The sequence below is a fragment of the Bufo bufo genome, chromosome 6 (assembly GCF_905171765.1).
Source record: "Bufo bufo chromosome 6, aBufBuf1.1, whole genome shotgun sequence".
In the NCBI taxonomy this organism is placed as follows: Eukaryota; Metazoa; Chordata; class Amphibia; order Anura; family Bufonidae; genus Bufo; species Bufo bufo.
In genome coordinates, this window is record NC_053394.1 from 389,210,269 (window position 1) to 389,224,729 (window position 14,461).

Genomic DNA, 14,461 nt, shown 5'->3' on the forward strand with positions numbered 1-14,461 from the left:
GCGAATACTAATGAGCCGCTTCCATTATGGAAGCGATCATTAATACCGGAGGACCTGGAAGCGATGAAGTCTCTGTACTCACCGCTTCCTGGTCCTCGGCTGTCTGCTGTGCAGGGCTGTGCACAGTGTGACCTCAGGCTGTGCGCAGCCTTCACAGCCGACAGCCGAGGACCAGGAAGAAGAGAGAGAGCGCTGGTGGTGAGGAGTGGCGGCGGCCTGGAGCAGGAGAGGCAAGTGTTTGTTTTTTTATTCCATATGAGGCGCTATTGGGGGCTGGTGAGAGGTATATGGGGGCTGATATGAAGCATATGGGGGCTGATATGAGGCATGGGGCTCTTATCTGAGGTCTGATTGGGGATCATTCACATTGGGGTCTGAGCTGAGGTCTTATTGGGGCTGTCAGCTGAGGTCTGATTAACATTGGGGGTCTGATTGTTGGTCTGACCTGAGGTGTAATGAAAAATATTTTTTCTTATTGTCCCCCTCTAAAACCTAGGTGCATCTTATGGGCCTGTGCGTATTATAGGGTGAAAAATATGGTAGTTATCTTTTTATATCAGGCCCTGTATGGATTTTTTTATTTCCTCTCACCAAACATTTATGTTTAGAAGGGATATATATACAGTATAAACTTTCACTTTTAACTGGATCTGTCCTTTGATGACTGGTATTCATTTAATACAGGAGACAATACGTGTTTGGGGAGATCTCACAGTGGTCCCAATCATAACTCCAAGCCCTCAGCCACCTCTGGTAACTCAAAGCAAGGTTCTGTTTTATATACCTGTAAAAAGGAGTATCTGACAGAATAAAGACAGTGACCACCATAAAAAACACGTATTGTAAGATGAAGATGGCTTCTTTTATATGTGAATATTTTGATGTCTAACTAGAGATGATTTTTTCTTAAAACATTTCCCACATTCTGAACATGGATATGGCTTCTCCCCTGAGTGATTTATCTGATGTACAACAAGAGCTTGTTTATACTTAAAACATTCCCCACATTCTGAGCATGAATACGGCTTCTCCCCTGTGTGATTTCTCTGATGTACAACAAGAGCTGATTTCTGCTGAAAACATTTTCCACATTCTGAACATGAAAATGGCTTCTCTCCTGTGTGATTTCTCTTATGGTAATATAGAGCTGATTTGTAGTTAAAACATTTCCCACATTCTGAACATGAAAATGGCTTCTCTCCTGTGTGAATACTCTTATGGCAATCAAGAGCTGATTTGTAGTGAAAACATTTCCCACATTCTGAACATGAAAATGGCTTCTCCCCTGTGTGATTTCTCTGATGTATAACAAGATCTGATTTCTGATTAAAACATTTCCCACATTCTGAACATGAAAATGGCTTACCTCCTGTGTGAATTCTCTGATGTCTATTAAGATCAGATTTCTCATTAAAACATTTCCCACATTCTGAACATGAAAATGACTTCTCCCCTGTGTGATTTCTCTGATGTCTATCAAGAACTGATTTCTTATTAAAACATTTCCCACATTCTGAACATGGATATGGCTTCTCCCCTGTGTGATTTCTCTTATGTGTAACAAGAGCTGATTTCTCCTTAAAACATTCACCGCATTCTGAACATGAAAATGGCTTCTCACCTGTGTGAGTTCTCTGATGTACAACAAGAGCTTGTTTACACTTAAAACATTTCCCACATTCTGAACATGAAAATGGCTTATCCCTGGTGTGAACTCTTTGATGTACAACAAGAGCTTGTGTACACTTAAAACATTTCCCACATTCTGAGCATGAATATGGCTTCTCTCCTGTGTGATTTCTCTGATGTACAACAAGAGCCGCTTTCTCCTTAAAACATTTCCCACATTCTGAGCATGAATATGGCTTCTCTCCTGTGTGATTTCTCTGATGTACAACAAGAGCCGCTTTCTCCTTAAAACATTTCCCACATTCTGAACATGAAAATGGCTTCTCCCCTGTGTGATTTCTCTGATGTATAACAAGAGCTTGTTTATACTTAAAACATTTCCCACATTCTGAACAAGAATATGGCTTCCCTCTTACATGAGCTGTTTGATTTTTAGCACCTTTTCTGTGACTTTTATTCTGTGTTACAGTCTGTGATAAATCAGAAGATCGGACCTGTTTAAAAGGATCAAATAATACATTTTTCCTATGATTGGATGAGGGTATATCTTGGATATTGGCATGCTCTTCATATATATCTTGTATGATGCCACGATCATCTACTTCAAAATCTGAAGATACCAGATGTTTCCCTAAGTTCCTGGTACAGTCATCTGCCAAGAACAAAATACATTTTATTATTGATAAATAATATGCCAAAATATTGTATTGAAATTTTATTACATTTCAGTATAAAAAAAAAATCCACAGAAAGGTATGGCACAAAATACAAGAATTAACTGACTAAAACAGTTGTGGCCAAAAAGATCACGATCTAATAGTAGACCGAGGGGCATAACTAGACCAGGTTGGCCCCACATTGAGCAACTTCCCTGCAACCTCCACCCAGTCATTTTAAATACATATAAATAAAACATTTCCTAGCGCTGGACAAGAGGCGTTGAATGACCCCTTAGTTCCCCACACCATAGTTATCTCCCCTAAGAGTCCCTTTCACAGTAGAATTCCCGTTTAGTGCCCTCAGGAGAATGCCCCCTTGATGTCTCTAAACATTAGTTATGCCCCCTTAGTGCCCCCACACAGTAGTTATGCCCCCTGTGTGCCCACTTCTACAGTACTACTGTCCCTCAGTGCCCCTTACAGTAGTGAAGCTCCTTATACTGCTTATACTGTGAATACAATTAATAAAGTAATACTGAGCACATCATGTTCTTCCCAGTAGCAGACATGATGTGATGACGTCATCTCTCCTGCTGAGCTGAGGAGAGCGCACAGGCCGGGGGATTATCTCAGGTCTGTGCGCTCTCCCTCTCAGCCCAGCGGGTACAATGACATCACTGTATCACACCTGCTGCTGGGGAGAGTGCAGGCCGGGGAATGAGACCTGGGTTATAATGGATGACAGATACAGCAACTGGACTCGGAGGGAGGAGAGTAGAATGGACAGTAGGAAGCACAGTCCTGTCACTCTCAAGTAAACAAACTGGATGGCACGCTCCATAAAATCTTCCTTTTTTCGTGGATTAATATTTAGTGCCTGCGATTCATATATAAACACCATCCAATGATAATTCAATTTCTATCACTACAGATGAACTATTTCTTGAAATTAATTTCAGGTGTAATTCTGATGAATCAATCAGAAGAGTCAATTAGGGAATGTTAAATAATATGTGATCCAGTATTACTTGGTGTTTAATGTAACCCGTTTAGGCCACTTTTTTCAGTGAGTTTTTGTCTTTGTGTATGGAATGTTCCACTTCATTTTGCTGGTAACGTTCTTTTGCACCTGGTAGCTTCTGTGTCACATGGTCTGTTGTGGGTGCGGCTCACAGCTTTATCCTACCTCACAGGGCATTGGTGATACCACTATGGAGGCATGTGAGAGCCTGGCTGTGAGTTGGTTTCTAGCACTGTTCAGACCCTGTTCACACACCACGGGCAGTTGAGTGGTAGGACCCCATGCGTGCTGAGACACCGTGACGTGGTGCATGAGGTCTCTTAGATTTACATTTGACCCACTCACACGTGTTGAGACATGAAGAACTATGTATTTACAATTGGTCACTAGGACCAGTGATTGGTTGGGTTAACACGTGTTATTAGGGTATCTAAAAATTAACGTTTATTGTTTGTCCTTAAAATTCACTAACTAGAACTAACATACTTAAAACTATCAGCCGTGTCTCCACTGTGACTGGTAATAGTCTGATTGTAGCTGTGAGATCACTGGAGGAGGTGCAGCCTGAACTGAGGGCTGCCTAACTAGCTCCACTATCTGCGTGCTGGATCTACCAGGCTCTATTGGTGCGCACTGTTAGTGTCACAGTGCACTACCCACGGATAGTAGCAGCTCTCCTAGCGTTCACTATTTGCTCATTGTTAAGTCAGAACCGAACTTGCTGCTTTGCAAGACACCAGCTGGCTAAAATGTAACATGTATCACTCTCTGCCCCCCGACATGTTTCGCCAAACACTTGGCGTCTTCAGGGGTATGGGTATACCCCTGAAGACGCCAAGTGTTTGGCGAAACATTTTTGCCAGCTGGTGTCTTGCAAAGCAACAAGTTTGGTTCTGGCTTAACAATGAGCAAATAGTGAACGCTAGGAGAGCTGCTACTATCCGTGGGTAGTGCACTGTGACACTAACAGTGCGCACCAATAGAGCCTGGTAGATCCAGCACGCAGATAGTGGAGCTAGTTAGGCAGCCCTCAGTTCAGGCTGCACCTCCTCCAGTGATCTCACAGCTACAATCAGACTATTACCAGTCACAGTGCAGACACGGCTGATAGTTTTAAGTATGTTAGTTCTAGTTAGTGAATTTTAAGGACAAACAATAAACGTTAATTTTTAGATACCCTAATAACACGTGTTAACCCAACCAATCACTGGTCCTAGTGACCAATTGTAAAAACATAGTGGTGCATGAGGGGCTCCGATATGTTCCTGACTGGAAGATATTGGCAAAGTTCTCAGCTTTTAACATCGGCCTGAGGAATTAGCTAGTATTGTCAGTTGCGTATCATTTTGGTGCATTTTTTGATTTGTGTATGTACATTTTTTCATCTGCACAATGTATCATTTTGTGTAAGATGTTCTTGTGGTGCATGCGGTCCGCCCTGGCATCCTCCATTGTATGCATTTTTTGCTGGGGATTGCCATTGTCTGCGGACCGCATGCGGAGGAATTGCTCCGCCGGTTATAGACGCGCTACAGTGTCTGGGTTTGGAGCATTTTCACCCGTTTAGGCCACTTTTTTCAGTGAGTTTTTGTTTAATGTAAAATATTTATTATACTGCACACTGACACCATTTATACTGATACAAAAGGGCGATGGAAGGTCCCACCAGATACCAACGGCCATCTGACCAATGATTGCTCATAAAATCTGTCAGATAATCTGTTGGTGTAAATGCACCTTTAGATATAAAAACAGCAGATCTTGATGATTTGCTTCCCAAATGCATTCAGCGTGGCAGAACATTCCTCGGACAATCATTAATAACCCCATTGATAGCATGTCAAGGCGTGTAGGTGAATTTATTTATGCACGTGTAAGAAATACAGATTTATACAGATTTATAAGAATTTTTAGGAAAATAATGTAAGCCATATATTGTATTGGTATCCTGTTCTCAGCAACTTCCTGGTAATTAGTGCCTATACTTATACCTATACAAAGCCAGTGTGAGCGAGTCCTGTCTATCTGGACAACGGGACATTAGCATCAAAGGTTCTGTAGTTGTCATATATCTAAAGAATGGCTGACAATTGTCCAGTAGGTGGTACATGGCTAGTGGGGCAGGAAAATGCTGGAAAATCCCAACATTCCAGCTGCTTCTATCAGTCTTCAAGAGTTAACTGAAAATTGCTAGAAAACCATAAGGAACAACCAAAAAGATGTGTCCAAGCCAAATTCTAGACAATGCTAGGACTGGCTGCTAAGGAAGGAAGGAAGAAGCGAAGAGGCAGAAGAGAGAAGGAGAAGAGAAAAGAAAAGTGCTACAGAATAGGAAACCTGGAGGGGCCAGAGCAAAGACAGGGACTGGAGAGACATGAGAAGACCTCTGTATAGTAACTACACTGTACTGTAGAGGGATAGCAATTTGTGGTTTAGTTACCAAATGGTCTTGGGAGTAACTATTACTAGTAGTAATTATTAGTAATTGTTATTGTGTACAAGTCTCTCCGTATGTGAGATTTATGTTTGTTCCTTTATACTTTCATATAAACTCATTAATAATAATAATAATTGAAATATCATTATTCCCACATTGCACAATATACAGTCAGGTCCATAAATATTGGGACATGGACACAATTCTAACACTTTTGGCTCTATACACCACCACAATGGATTTGAAATGAAACGAAGAAGATGTGCTTTAACTGCAGACTGTCAGCTTTAACCACTTAAGGACCACAGGTTTATACCCCTCTAGTGACCAGGCCCTTTTTTACAAATCGGCACTTCACAACTTTAACGGTTTATTGCTCGGTCATGCAACTTGGCACCCAAATTAATTTTACCTCCTTTTCTTCTCACAAATACAGCTTTCTTTTGGTGGTATTTCATTGCTGCTGAGATTTTTCGTTTTTCTGATATTAATCAAAATAGACCGCAATTTTCTCAAAAAAAAGTGTCAAATATAATTACATTTCTATACAAGTTTGTGTCAGAATTTATTGTGCTACATGTCTTTGATAAAAAAAAATCCAATAACTGTATATTTATTGGTTTGCGCAAAAGTTATAGCGTTTACAAACTATGGTACAAAAATGTGAATTTCCGCATTTTGAAGCAGCTCTGACTTTGTGAGCATCTGTCATGTTTCTTGAGGTGCTAGAATGCCAGGATAATATAAATACCCCCCAAATGACCCCATTTTAGAAAGAAGACACCCCAAAGTATTCGCGGAGGGGCATGGTGAGTTTATGTATGATTTTTTTTTTTTCACAAGTTAGCGGAAAATGACACTTTCTGAGGAAAAAAAAAATATATAAAGTTTCCATTTCTGCTAACTTCTGGCAAAAAAAATAAAAAATATCCCACGGACTCACTATGCCCCTCAGTGAATACCTTGGGGTGTCTACTTTCCGAAATGGGGTCATTTGTGGGGTGTGTTTACTGTTCTGGCATTTTGGGTGGGGCTAAATTGTGAGCAACCCTGTAAAGCCTAAAGGTACTCGTTGGACTTTCGGCCCCTTTACGCACCTAGGCTGCAAAAAAGTGTCACACATGTGGTATCTCCGCACTCAGGAGAAGTAGGGCAATGTGGTTTGGGGTGTATTTTTACATATACCCATGCTGGGTGAGAGATATATCTCTGTAAATTGACAACTTTGTATAAAAAAAAATGGAAAAAGTTGTCATTTACAGAGATATATGTAAAAATACACCCCAAAACACATTGCCCTACTTCTTCTGAGTACAGCGATACCACATGTGTGACACTTTTTTGCAGCCTAGGTGCACAAAGGGGCCCACATTCCAAAGAGCACCTTTAGGATTTCACAGGGCCTTTTTACGCATTTGGTTTCCAAACTACTTCTCACGCTTTTAGGGCCCCTAAAATGCCAGGGCAGTATAAATACCCCACAAGTGACCCCATTTTAGAAAGAAGACACCCCAAGGTATTCCGTGAGGGGTATAGTGAGGGGTATTCCGTGAGGGGTATTCCTGAGTACGGCGATACCACATGTGTGACACTTTTTTGCAGACTAGGTGCACAAAGGGGCCCAAATTCCAATGAGTACCTTTAGGATTTCACAGGGCCTTTTTACGCATTTGGTTTCCAAACTACTTCTCACGCTTTTAGGGCCCCTAAAATGCCAGGGCAGTATAAATACCCCACAAGTGACCCCATTTTAGAAAGAAGACACCCCAAGGTATTCCGTGAGGGGTATTCCTGAGTACGGCGATACCACATGTGTGACACTTTTTTGCAGCCAAGATGCGCAAAGGGGCCGAAAGTACCTTTTAGGAGGGCATTTTTAGGCATTTGGATTCCAGACTTTTTCTCACACTTTAGGGCCCCTAAAATGCCAGGGCAGTATAAATACCCCACAAGTGACCCCATTTTAGAAAGAAGACACCCCAAGGTATTCCGTGAGGGGTATTCCTGAGTACGGCGATACCACATGTGTGACCCCAATAAATACCCCACTCGTGACCCCATTTTGGAAAGAAGACACCCCAAGGTATTCCGTGAGGGGCATGGCGAGTTCATAGAAGATTTTTTTTTTGGGCACAAGTTAGCGGAAATTGATTTTTTTTTTTTTTTTTTCTCACAGTCTCCCTTTCCGCTAACTTGTGACAAAAAGTTCAATCTTTCATGGACTCAATATGCCCCTCAGCGAATACCTTGGAGTGTCTTCTTTCCAAAATGGGGTCATTTGTGGGGTATTTATACTGCCCTGGCATTTGAGGGTCTCCGCAATCATTACATGTATGGCCAGCATTAGGAGTTTCTGCTATTCTCCTTAGGCCTCATGCACACGACCGTTGTTTGGGTCCGCATCCAAGCCGCCAAGCTCGGATGCGGACCCATTCATTTCAATGGGGCCGCAAAAGATGCGGACAGCACTCTGTGTGCTGTCCGCATCCACGGCTCCGTTCCGCGGCCCCGCTAAAAAAATATAACATGTCCTATTCTTGTCCGCGCTTTGCGGACAAGAATAGGCATTTATATTGCCAGCGCCCGTTCCGTTCCGCAAATTGCGGAAGGCAACACGGACGCCTTCCGTTTTTTGCGGATCCGCGGTTTGCGGATTGCAAAAAGCGGCACGGTCGTGTGCATGAGGCCTTATATTGAGCATACGGGTAATGAGATTTTTTTTTTTCGCTCAGCCTCTGGGCTGAAAGAAAAAATGAACGGCACAGATTTCTTCATTCGCATCGATCAATGTGGATAAAAAAATCTCTGCCCAAAAATGTGCAAAAAAAAAAAAAAAAAAGATGGGAAAGGACATAGGAGTGCTTGCGAAGCAAAGCTGCGATCGCTAATAAAGATCCAAAAAGCTCAAAAGTTATCTTTATAGCGCCGCAGCAATTTTACGGTGTTTTTGCAGTGATCAGAAAAAAATAATTCTGTCACTGCGGTGGGGCGGACTGAACGCAAGTGTGCGCACAAGATCAGGCCTGATCGGGCGAACACTGCGTTTTTTGTAGAGCCTAAGGTGATCCTAATGTACTGATATAGATCAGATTGCGATCAGTCTTGATCACTTACAGATACTATATAGTACTAGTGCTGATTAGCGACAGCGATGACGCTTATCAGCAACTAATCAGTGACTGCGGTGGGCTGGGCGCTAACTACCTAACAAGTAGCTAACTAACTGGCGGTGATAAGGGGCCCTTAGGCCCCATTCACACGTCCGCAATTCTGTTCCGCATTTTGCGGAACGGAATTGCAGACCCATTCATTTCTATTGGGACAGACTTTGTCCCGCTCGGATCCGGAACTGCGGATCTGCATTTCCGGGTCCACACTTCCGTTCCGCCAAAATATAGAACATGTCCTATTCTTAAGGCATTTTCTATATATTTCTGGCAATGTGCGGATCCGCAAAAAATGCGGAAAGCACATTGCTGGTGTCCGTGTTTTGCGGATCCGCAAAACACATACGGACGTCTGAATGGAGCCTTACAGGGGGGTGATCAATGACAGGGGGGTGATCAGGGGTTAATAAGTGACAGGGGGGAGGGTGTGCAGTGTAGTGCTTGGTGCTACTTACAAAGCTGCCTGTGTCCTCTGGTAGTCGATCCAAGCAAAAGGGACCACCAGAGGACCAGGTAGCAGGTATATCAGACGCTGTTATCAAAACAGCGTCTAATATACCTTTCTGATGCGATTTTTTTAACATCTACAGCCTGCCAGCGAATTAACAGCGCAGGCAGGCTGTAGATCAACTTGTGAACTGCGCGATTCTGTGAACGCGCGCTCCTGTGAGTGCGCGTTCACAGGAAATCTCGGGTCTCACGAGATGACGCCAATAGGCGTCGCTGAGACCTGAGAGTGCCGCCACACTGGCGCCTATCGGCGTTAGTGTGACGGCAAGCGGTTAATTCGAGGGTATTTACATCCAAATCAGGTGAACGGTGTAGGAATTACAACTGTTTGAATATGTGCCTCCACTTATTAAGGGACCAAAAGTAATGGGACATAATAATAATCATAAAGCAAACTTTCACTTTTTAATACTTGGTTGCAAATCCTTTGCAGTCAATTACAGCCTGGGTTTCATCCCTGGTGATGCTCTGCCAGGCCTCTACTGCAACTGTCTTCAGTTCCTGCTTGTTCTTGGGGCATTTTCCCTTCAGTTTTGTGTTCAGCAAGTGAAATGCATGCTCAATCGGATTCAGGTCAGGTGATTGACTTGGCCATTGCATAACATTCCACTTCTTTCCCTTAAAAAACTCTTTGGTTGCTTTTGCAGTATGCTTTGGGTCATTGTCCATCTGCACTGTGAAGCGCCGTCCAATGAGTTCTGAAGCATTTGGCTGAATATGAGCAGATAATATTGCCCGAAACACTTCAGAATTCATCCTGCTGCTTTTGTCATCATTGGCAGCCATACATGCCCACGCCGTGACACTACCACCACCATGCTTCACTGATGAGGTGGTATGCTTAGGATCATGAGCAGTTCCTTTCCTTCTCCATACTCCTCTCTTCCTATCACTCTGGTACAAGTTGATCTTGGTCTCATCTGTCCATAGAATGTTGTTCCAGAACTGTGAAGGCTTTTTTAGATGTCGTTTGGCAAACTCTAATCTGGCCTTCCTGTTTTTGAGGCTCACTAATGATTTACATCTTGTGGTGAACCCTCTGTATTCACTCTGGTGAAGTCTTCTCTTGATTGTTGACTTTGACACACATACACCTACCTCCTGGAGAGTGTTCTTGATCTGGCCAACTGTTGTGAAGGGTGTTTTCTTTACCAGGGAAAGAATTCTTTGGTCATCAACCACAGTTGTTTTCCATGGTCTTCAGGGTGTTTTGGTGTTGCTGAGCTCACCAGTGTGTTCCTTCTTTTTAAGAATGTTCCAAACAGATGTATTGGCCACGCCTAATGTTTTTGCTATCTCTCTGATGGGTTTGTTTTGTTTTTTCAGCTTAATGATGGCTTGCTTCACTGATAGTGACAGCTCTTTGGATCTCATCTTGAGAGTTGACAGCAACAGATTCCAAATGCAAATAACACACTTGAAATGAACTCTGGACCTTTTATCTGCTCATTGTAATTGGGATAATGAGGGAATAGCACACACCTGGCCATGGAACAGCTGAGAAGCCAATTGTCCAATTACTTTTGGTCTCTTAACAAGTGGGAGGCACATATGCAAACTGTTATAATTCCTGCACCGTTCACCTGATTTGGATGTAAAAACCCTCAAATTAAAGCTGACAGTCTGCAGTTAAAGCACATCTTGTTCGTTTCATTTCAAATCCATTGTTGTGATGTATAGAGCCAAAAATGGTAGAATTGTGTCCATGTCCCAATATTTTTTGACCTCTCTGCTAATTGGTCACTACTCACCTGGGTAGTTATCTGTAGGAATGTCCTCTGTACTCTGCTCATCGCCCCTCACATATGTCTCTGTAGGATTAATATTGTTCCGATCTTCACCCGGATTCACAAGCTGTGAAAGAAATATTGTAGAAGTCATCAGACGGTTGGAAAAGTCGTGTGGTTTTATTTGACCTGAAAAGATCAATAATTAGAATGATGACCAAAAGCGCCCGGACAGCAGGAGTTATCTGACCCAAATATCTGCAGGTCTCCTGTATAAATTCAATCTGATTGCTTCATTATCCCAACCAGTTTGCAATGCAGGGAGAGTAGACCTTATATTCCATCCCTAACATTACATTGTGTGTATATAACATTACATTGTGTGTATACAACATTACATTGTTTGTGCACTTGTTGCCCTTGCTGGCCGCCCCAGGGCTGTGAAGCCGGTAAGCCAAAGTTCTTTCGGTCCATGGCTTGTTTACCCCCTAGGAATGGGCATAATCATCTGCTCTGCATATCTTCACAGCCTTCTACAGATCATAGGTGACATTTCATGAGACCTTATTTCCATCTACCTGATCATCCTGTGGGACATTGTGATGTTCTTCTGAACCATCCTGTAGAGTAAGAGGACTGGGACATCTCTCTGGTGTTCTTATCTCTTCCTTATCTGTAGGAAACACATCCAGTGACTGAATTCATTCCTTACATACAGATAATGAGAGGACATGTGTATTTAGTCATGTCTATTACCTGGTGATATGAGGGTCTGGTGATCCTCCATCATGATGCCCTTATACCCATCTACCTGATCATCCTGTGGGACATAGTGATGTTCTTCTGAATTATCCTGTAGAAGAAGAGGACTGGGATATCTCTCGGGTGTTGTTCGCTCTTCCTTAATTGTAGGTGTTGCAGAATCAGGATTCGATCCAATGGTCAGCCATGTTGTCTTAGGCTACTTTCACACTGCCGTTCAGAGCGGATCCGTCTGGGGTCTGCCCAGACGGATCCGCTCATATAATGCAGACTTGGGATCCGTTCAGAACGGATCCGTCTGCATTATATTGTAGAAAAAATTCTAAGTCTGAAAGTAGCTTCAGACGGATCCGTCCAGACTTTACATTGAAAGTCAATGGGGGACGGATCCGTTTGAAAATTGAGCCATATAGTGTCAACTTCAAACGGATCCGTCCCCATTGACTTACATTGTAAGTCTGGAGGGATCCGTTTGCCTCCGCTCGGCCAGGCGGACACCCGAACGCTGCAAGCAGCGTTCAGGTGTCCGCCTGCTGAGCGGAGCGGAGGCTGAACGCTGCCAGACTGATGCATTCTCAGCGGATCCGCATCCACTCAGAATGCATTGGGGCAGTACGGATGCGTTCGGGGCCGCTTGTGAGCCCCTTCAAACGGAGCTCACAAGCGGAGCCCCGAACGGTAGTGTGAAAGTAGCCTTAGGTATACATCTTGGGGCACATTTTTTAAGACCTGTGTTTTAGGCGCAGGTCTTAACAAAGCCCTAAGCTGGCGGTGGTTCCGCCGAAGTTATTAAGAGGCGCAGGCCTCTCCATAACTTCAGAGCTTCCAGCACTAGTTCTATATGTAAGACAGCTTCCAAGCAGTCTAACATTTAGACCCTTTTCTACACCTGAAACATTTGTAGGAAATGGTAAATGAGACAGGCCTGCCGGCCCGTTCCCTTCCCCGCCCACTGCACACAAACAATTGTAGACCTGCCACCCCCCATTGCACCGACCTCTCCGCCTATAATATGTCTCATTTAGGCTTATTTCAGAATAGTAAAGGACCCCCCTTGTGTTTACACCTAAAAAAGGAGCTTAGCTAAAGAGTTAATCACCATTTTGAAGTGAATACTGAGAACTTTTAGTACTAACTACTTTTGCTGAGAAAGAGGCCTTTAAGTAATCGATTAAAAATGTTAGGATGGAAGTAGATAATATTTGCACTAGAAGTGGAAGCCTTGGCCAAGATAAATGTATTTGTCTATTAAAACTAACCATTTGCATGTTTATGATCAGGATCGATCCTTGGTGTTGGACCGGTGATAAATGAAAGAGCCGATCTTGGCTTTATGGACCATGGGGCTCTTTGGAAAGAAAAATGGAGATTGGTACTTGAATTGGAGAGGATTAATGGAAGGCCCCAGGAACAAATTATTTATGCAACAAGAGATCGTGATGAGGAAATTTTATCCAATTAGTGTCACGGGGCGCCAAAGGCGCACTCTGTCTCCCATCAGCCGCAGACCTGCTGCTTAGCATTGGGAGCGAGGATCTGTGTTCGGCCTCGTTCCCAGGGCGGCTTTGCTAGCTGGGAGGCTCCCTGCTCCTAGGTCTGCCTTGAGCGCCGAGCTGATCACTCGGTGCTCGATTTGTCTGTCTGTCGGTCATGTGACGCTGGCCACGTCACATGACCCTCACTCCCCACTATAAATACAGGCAGCCTGCTGGCCACAGGTTGCCAGTTAATTTTAGGTATCTGGTGATTGTTTTGTTCCTGCATACTTACCTGATCCTGTGTTCCCTGACGATTCTCTGCCTGCTCCTCCTGTACTGCGCATCTCTCCTGGTATCCTGACCCCGGCTTCCACCTGACGATTCTTTGCGGACTTCTGTTGTACTTCGTTTCTCTCCTGGTATTTGACCTCGGCTTTTCCTGACTATTCTCTGCTCATTCCTTAGTACTGCGTAGCTCTCTAGGTATTGACCCGGTCCGTTGACGTTCCGTTATTTGTCTTGTCTGTCTTCCCAGCACGTATCCTAAGTTAGGGACTGCCGTCTAGTTATCCCCTGTCATTAGGACTTGCGAGGCAAATAGGCAGGGCCAGGGGTGAGGGCGGAGCGCAGTGGTCACTATCCTCCCCCCTGTGTGTAGTGTACGTTACCATCACAATTAGAAGTTGTTGTCAGTGTAACTTGTGTAGATCTATGGTTACGTATGATAATGATGGAATTAGGCTACTTTCACACTTGCGTTCGGGGTTCCACTTGTGAGTTCCGTTTGAAGGCTCTCACAAGCGGCCCCGAACGGATCCGTACAGCCCCAATGCATTCTGAGTGGATGCGGATCCGCTCAGAATGCATCAGTTTGGCACCGTTTGGCCTCCGTTCCGTTCAGCAGGCGGACACCCGAACGCAGCTTGCAGCGTTTTCGTGTCCGCCTGGCCGTGCGGAGCCAAACGGATCCGTCCAGACTTACAATGCAAGTCAATAGGGACGGATCCGTTTGACGTTGACACAATATGGTACAATTGCAAACGGATCAGTCCCCCATATACTAAGAACTGT

General features: G+C 43.8%; 1 protein-coding gene across 1 annotated transcript in view; it reads right to left on the reverse strand.

Annotated features, from left to right (window-relative positions):
- Positions 1-463: 463 nt before the first annotated feature.
- LOC121003518 (zinc finger protein 850-like) overlaps positions 464-14,461 on the reverse strand; it is a 732,238-nt gene continuing 718,240 nt past the window's right edge. Inside the window, exon 12 of the mRNA XM_040435420.1 lies at positions 464-1,975. Within this exon, the coding sequence (XP_040291354.1) occupies positions 864-1,975 (1,112 nt within the window). The 3' untranslated portion in view covers positions 464-863. The remainder of the gene's footprint in view (positions 1,976-14,461) is intronic.